General features: G+C 65.7%; 1 protein-coding gene across 1 annotated transcript; it reads left to right on the plus strand.

Annotated features, from left to right (window-relative positions):
• Nucleotides 1–232: 232 nt before the first annotated feature.
• PSMD2 (proteasome 26S subunit, non-ATPase 2) lies at nucleotides 233–6060 on the plus strand (the record flags this gene model as incomplete). Its single annotated transcript, XM_014939835.1, has 20 exons — nucleotides 233–313; nucleotides 555–719; nucleotides 933–1054; nucleotides 1373–1597; nucleotides 1701–1859; nucleotides 2131–2275; nucleotides 2431–2491; nucleotides 2770–2916; nucleotides 3050–3156; nucleotides 3520–3647; nucleotides 3739–3826; nucleotides 4029–4191; nucleotides 4295–4396; nucleotides 4485–4630; nucleotides 4805–4888; nucleotides 4999–5167; nucleotides 5260–5354; nucleotides 5482–5608; nucleotides 5698–5816; nucleotides 5890–6060. Coding segments are annotated over exons 1-20 (2544 nt in total), but the record flags the coding sequence as incomplete, so codon positions are not given.
• Between the last annotated feature and the right edge of the window lies 1 nt (nucleotide 6061).

The following is a 6061-nucleotide window of genomic DNA, read 5'->3' on the forward strand; positions in this document are numbered from 1 at the left end:
CCCGTGGGGCTGGTGTCCCTCTGTCCCCAGGGGTGTCCCGTTCCCTCCCCCAGTGGAGCTGTGCCCCCCCCGTGCCCCTCTCCCCGGGGCTGTTTCCCCACAGCACAGGGTAATGGGGGAGGCCCTTGTTGCCCCCTGGGGAGGGGTGGTCTCCTCGGGGGGGGTATCCCCCATAATGGGAGCACTGACACCCCCCCCCCCCCGGCACCCCGGGGAGGGCACCCCTAACCCTGCTCTCCCCCGCGTGTCCCCGCAGTCGGAGGAGGACAAGCAGCTGCAGGAGGAGCTGGAGATGCTGGTGGAGCGCCTGGGGGTGAGTCTGTGCCGTGTCCCCCCCCTGGCCGGGGGCTGCGGAGCCAGCGGCCCTGCCCAGGGCTCGAGTCCCTCTGTCCTTGTGTAGTGGGGATGGGGGGGCTCACCTTGAGCCGGGGGCCTCGCTGTGGTCTGTCCCCCAGCCTTGGGACCTCTGCCTCCCTCTGCCTGGGGCCAGGGGTGGGTCTGGGGGGGCTGGCGGGACGGTGACGCTGGAACCAGCCCCGTGCTTCCCTCGGCAGGAGAAGGACACGTCCCTCTACCGCCCGGCCCTGGAGGAGCTGCGGCGGCAGATCCGCTCCTCCACCACCTCCATGACCTCCGTCCCCAAGCCCCTCAAGTTCCTGCGGCCGCACTACGGGAAGCTGAAGGAGATCTATGAGAACATGGCTCCGGGAGAGAACAAGGTAAAGGCTCTCAGACCTGCTTGCCTGCTGCTGGGGCCAGTGGTCACGGAGCCCTCTGGGCCCTGGGGTCTCACACCAGCCTCCGTGGCTCAGCCGGTGGATTATAAGGAGCCAGGGCCATGCCTGTGAAGGCGTGTGGGTGCAGGGAAGGTGTTGTGTCCCCGGCTGCCCCCTGCCCAACGTGTGTCTGAGCCCCTGGTGCTCTTTCCCCAGCGCTTCGCCGCCGACATCATCTCTGTCCTGGCCATGACCATGAGCGGGGAACGCGAGTGTCTGAAGTACCGACTGGTGGGCTCCCAGGAGGAGCTGGCGTCCTGGGGACACGAATACGTCAGGTAAGCCTGGGGAGGGGAGATGGGCTTGGGGGGATTCCCCTTGGACTCTGGGAGGTGTCCTCACTCCCTGGGCTTGTCCTCGGCTGCCCCTGTCACTGCACAGGTGCCCCCTCATCCTCTCTGCACGGAGACCTTGCTGCCACGGCCTCTGCAATCTCTGCTCTTAACCCCGTTCCTCCTCTGAGCTTGTCCCCCACGAGCTCTCGCAGGAATGTGGAGCCCCCCAAAACAACCCATAGACCTGGCAGCAGCCGCTCCCCATCCTTGGGGCTGGGTGAAGGTGGTTTCTCTGGTGGTGACGTCCCTTTGTCCCGGCAGGCACCTGGCAGGGGAGGTTGCCAAGGAGTGGCAGGAGATCGATGAGGCTGACAAGGCTCAGAGGGACACACTCCTCACCCTGGTCAAGGAGATCGTCCCCTACAACATGGCCCACAACGCAGAGCATGAGGCCTGCGACTTGCTCATGGAGATCGAGCAGATGGACATGCTGGAGAAGTACATCGACGACAACGCCTACTCCAAAGTGTGCCTCTACCTGACCAGGTGAGGGACTGTGGCTGGCTGGGGCCTTGGAAGGGGCCTGGTCCCTGGTGGGACGAGGTTGCCCACTGTGGTCACTGCCTTCACGTCTGTCTCCTCCCCAAAGCTGCGTCAGCTACGTCCCGGAGCCCGAGAACTCGGCTCTCCTGCGCTGTGCCCTCGGCATCTTCCGCAAGTTCAGCCGCTACCCTGAGGCCCTGCGGCTGGCGCTGATGCTCAACGATGTGGAGCTGGTGGAGGACATCTTCACCTCCTGCAAAGATGTGTAAGCCTTCCCCGCCTTCGGGAGCCTTTGCCCGTTGCGGTGGAGTGGAGCTGGGTTGGATTCTGCCACCACCAGAAGTGTCCAGGGGTTTGGAGTGAGGCTCTTGTCCCTGAAATCAGGGTGGACGAGAGCGGGCCATCTCTGGGCGGCTCCCATGTGCCTCTGGAGCAGAGCAGGCTGGGCTACATGTCCGTGCTCTTTGGCAACCGTGTGGTTGTGCTGGGGCTGGCCGCTGTCTGGGCACTTCTGAAACCATCTCCCTTCTGTGCAGAGTTGTGCAGAAGCAGATGGCCTTTATGCTGGGTCGCCATGGGGTCTTCCTGGAGCTAAACGAGGATGTGGAGGAGTACGAGGACCTGACTGAGATCATGTCCAATGTCCAGCTCAACAGTAACTTCCTGGCCCTGGCCAGAGAGGTGGGTGTCCCAGCTGGGAAAGGAGCCCTGTGGCTACCGGACTCTGTGGCAAGATCCCTCATCCCTATGAGCTTGTCAGGCAGCTCCTGGAGAGGTGGCCCTTGTCGGGCAGCTGCCCTGGGGTGTGCTGACCCCCCTCTCCCTTGTCTCTGCAGCTGGACATCATGGAGCCCAAAGTGCCCGATGACATTTACAAAACCCACCTGGAAAATAACCGTAAGGGAAATAACCCTTGTTCCATCCCCGGGGGTTCCCCCCGTGGGGAGCTCCCAGGGCTGCAGTGCTGGGCTGGAGCGGTCAGCTGCGTACCCCGGGGTGGGCAGACGGCCCCCCCAGTCTCTGCTCTGGCCTGGAGCCCACCCAGCTCCGTGGATTTTTGGGCTTCTTCCTTTCTGTGGGTGGTGGGACACGTCCTGCCCACCCCCCACCCCGTGGTCTGGGAGGGCTGGCAGGGCTTTTCTTGCCTCCCCGCTCACCCCGACGTTGTTCCCCAGGGTTCGGGGGGAGCGGGTCCCAGGTGGACTCAGCCCGGATGAATTTGGCCTCCTCCTTCGTGAACGGCTTCGTGAACGCTGCCTTCGGGCAGGACAAGCTGCTGACAGACGACGGCAACAAATGGTTGTACAAGAACAAGGACCACGGTGAGGGAGCCGTGGGCAGGCTGGGGGTTGTCCCTAGGCTTGGGGGTGCAGCCCCTGTCCCTTCTGGGGACCCTTCTGTGGTCCCCGGCCACCCCTGGCCCCAGCAGGGCTGATGGGGCCCCTTCTCTCGCAGGGATGCTGAGTGCTGCGGCCTCGCTGGGCACGATTCTGCTGTGGGACGTGGATGGGGGGCTCACGCAGATCGACAAGTACCTGTACTCCTCGGAGGATTACATCAAGGTGGGGGGTGCCGGTGCCGGCAGGGGCTCTGCGGCTGTAGCCGGGGGTGGGCTACTCGCGGGAGGGTTGGAGTTGCCCTCGGCCCACTGCCCAGCCCAGCGCCTGCCTGCGGGGGGGTGGGATGCCCCGTGTCCCTGAGTGGCTCGCAGCGAGGCGGGCAGCTCCTGGGGGCTCCACCTTCGGGGTCCCCTTGTCACAGAGCCAGCTTTGGGCCGCTCGGCTGGGTCCAGAGTGGCATTTGTCACTTGGTACCAACTCGCCCGTCCCTGGGGAGTGGGTGTGACGTGTGGGGTGACACTAGTCGCTGGCTGGGGGGGAGCTTTGTGCCGGTGGCTGGTGTGTGACGGTGCCTCCCCCCTGCAGTCGGGGGCCCTCCTGGCCTGTGGCATCGTCAACTCGGGGGTGAGGAACGAGTGTGACCCCGCGCTGGCCCTCCTGTCCGACTACGTCCTCCACAACAGCAACACCATGAGGATCGGAGCCATTTTTGGGTGAGGGCCTGGCCCCAGCCCCCCCGTGCTGGGCAGGGTGGTGTGTGTGTCCCCCGTTGTCCCCCCCTCACGTTCCCTGGTCTCTCTGCAGGCTGGGGCTGGCCTACGCGGGCTCCAACCGCGAGGATGTTCTGACTTTGCTGCTGCCTGTGATGGGAGACTCCAAGTCCAGCATGGAGGTAAGGAGTGAGGCAGGTTCCTGTTCCCCACCCGCTCCCCCAGCAGCTCCTGGGGGTGCAGGGTCTGTCCTGCAGCCTGTTGGGGCTCCAGGAGCCGGGATGCCTGTCCCTGCGTGGCGTTGGGCTGTGCCAGAGGAGCACAACCCTGTCTGGGGGCCATCTCGCTGTGTCCTGCAGCCTGTCTCCTTCCCTCCATCTCCAGGTGGCTGGTGTGACCGCCCTGGCCTGCGGGATGATCTCGGTGGGCTCCTGCAACGGGGACGTCACCTCCACCATCCTCCAGACCATCATGGAGAAGTCAGAGACGGAGCTGAAGGACACCTATGCCCGGTGGCTGCCCCTCGGCCTGGGCTTGAACCACCTGGGTACGGCCGGGGCAGTCCTGGCAGCTCCCGGGGCAGGGGGACAGGTGGGGGGCGTCCCTCGGCTGCCGTGCTCTGACCCCCCACCCCATGTTTTCCCCGGCAGGGAAGGGAGAGGCCATTGAGGCCATCTTGGCAGCACTGGAGGTGGTGTCGGAGCCCTTCCGCAGCTTCGCCAACACGCTGGTGGACATCTGTGCCTACGCGGGTGAGTTGGGCTGGGGAGGCAGGACCCCTTCTGCTGACCGTGGCCCTCCTTCTGCTGACCGTGGCCCTCCCCACTGCCCACCCGCCAGGCTCAGGGAATGTCCTGAAGGTGCAGCAGCTCCTGCACATCTGTAGCGAGCACTTCGACTCCAAGGAGAAAGAGGAGGACAAGGACAAAAAGGACAAGAAAGAGAAGGAGAAGAAAGAGAGCTCTGCTGACATGGGGGCTCACCAGGTGGGGACACGTGGGGTGGGACCCGTGCCCAGGTGCAGAAGTAGCTTTGGGGGGTCAGGGTGGGAGATCAGCCCTCTGCAGCATCCCCTGCCCTCCCCGTCCCCCTGGGCTCAGGGTGGGTGTGGGGGGCTGTGGGAAGTTGGGGTTTAGGCTCAGTGCCCGTGTCCCCCCCAGGGCGTAGCGGTTTTGGGGATCGCGCTCATCGCCATGGGCGAGGAGATCGGCGCCGAGATGGCCCTGCGCACCTTTGGCCACCTGGTGAGTGACACAGGGGGACAGCACGGAGCGGGGAGGGGACCCAGCTCTTGCCTCGTGTCTCTGTGGGCCCGGTGCTGGGTCTAACGCCCCCCTCTCCCCCCGCCATGCAGCTGCGGTACGGGGAGCCCACCCTGCGGCGGGCCGTGCCCCTGGCCCTCGCCCTCATCTCTGTCTCCAACCCCCGGCTCAACATCCTCGACACCCTCAGCAAGTTCTCCCACGATGCTGACCCTGAGGTCTCCTACAACTCCATCTTTGCCATGGGCATGGTGGGCAGCGGTAAGCCCGGGGGGCACGGCTTGTGGGGTGGGGGGAAGGTGGGAGACCCGAGCCCTGTACCCCCCTCTGTGCCCGCACTGCCTCTTCCCCAGGTACCAACAATGCCCGGCTGGCTGCCATGCTGCGGCAGCTCGCCCAGTACCACGCCAAGGACCCCAACAACCTCTTCATGGTGCGGTTGGCCCAGGTGAGGACCCCGCGCGCCCCGACCGTGGGGGGGAAGGGGCAGGTTGGGGTCCCTGCCCTGGGTGAGGGAGGGCAGCAGTGTCCCGGGGGTCCCACTGCTGTCTCACAAGCTTTCTCTGCCCCACCAGGGCCTGACCCACCTGGGCAAGGGGACGCTCACCCTGTGCCCCTACCACAGCGATCGCCAGCTCATGAGCCAGGTGGCCGTGGCTGGGCTACTGACCGTCCTCGTCTCCTTCCTGGATGTGCGCAACAGTGAGTGGGCTCTGCCCCCTCCCCGACCTCCCCCCTGACCCCCCCCGGGCTGGGCACCCCTCAGCCCCCTTCCTCCTGTCTCCCTCCAGTTATCCTGGGCAAGTCCCACTACGTTCTCTACGGGCTGGTGGCTGCCATGCAGCCCCGCATGCTGGTCACCTTCGATGAGGAGCTGCGACCCCTGCCCGTCTCCGTCCGGGTGGGACAGGTAAGGGGCAGCTGGAGCTGGGGATGGGGTGTCCCCCCGTGTCCCTGGTTCTCACCTGGCTCCTCTCTGGCAGGCTGTGGACGTGGTGGGCCAGGCAGGCAAGCCCAAAACCATCACGGGCTTCCAGACCCACACCACGCCGGTGCTGCTGGCCCACGGGGAGCGGGCAGAGCTGGCCACCGAGGAGCACGTGCCCGTGACCCCCATCCTGGAGGGATTTGTCATCCTGCGCAAGAACCCCAACT

The sequence above is a fragment of the Calidris pugnax genome, unplaced genomic scaffold (genome assembly GCF_001431845.1).
Source record: "Calidris pugnax isolate Ruff unplaced genomic scaffold, ASM143184v1 scaffold94, whole genome shotgun sequence".
Lineage (NCBI taxonomy): Eukaryota > Metazoa > Chordata > Aves > Charadriiformes > Scolopacidae > Calidris > Calidris pugnax.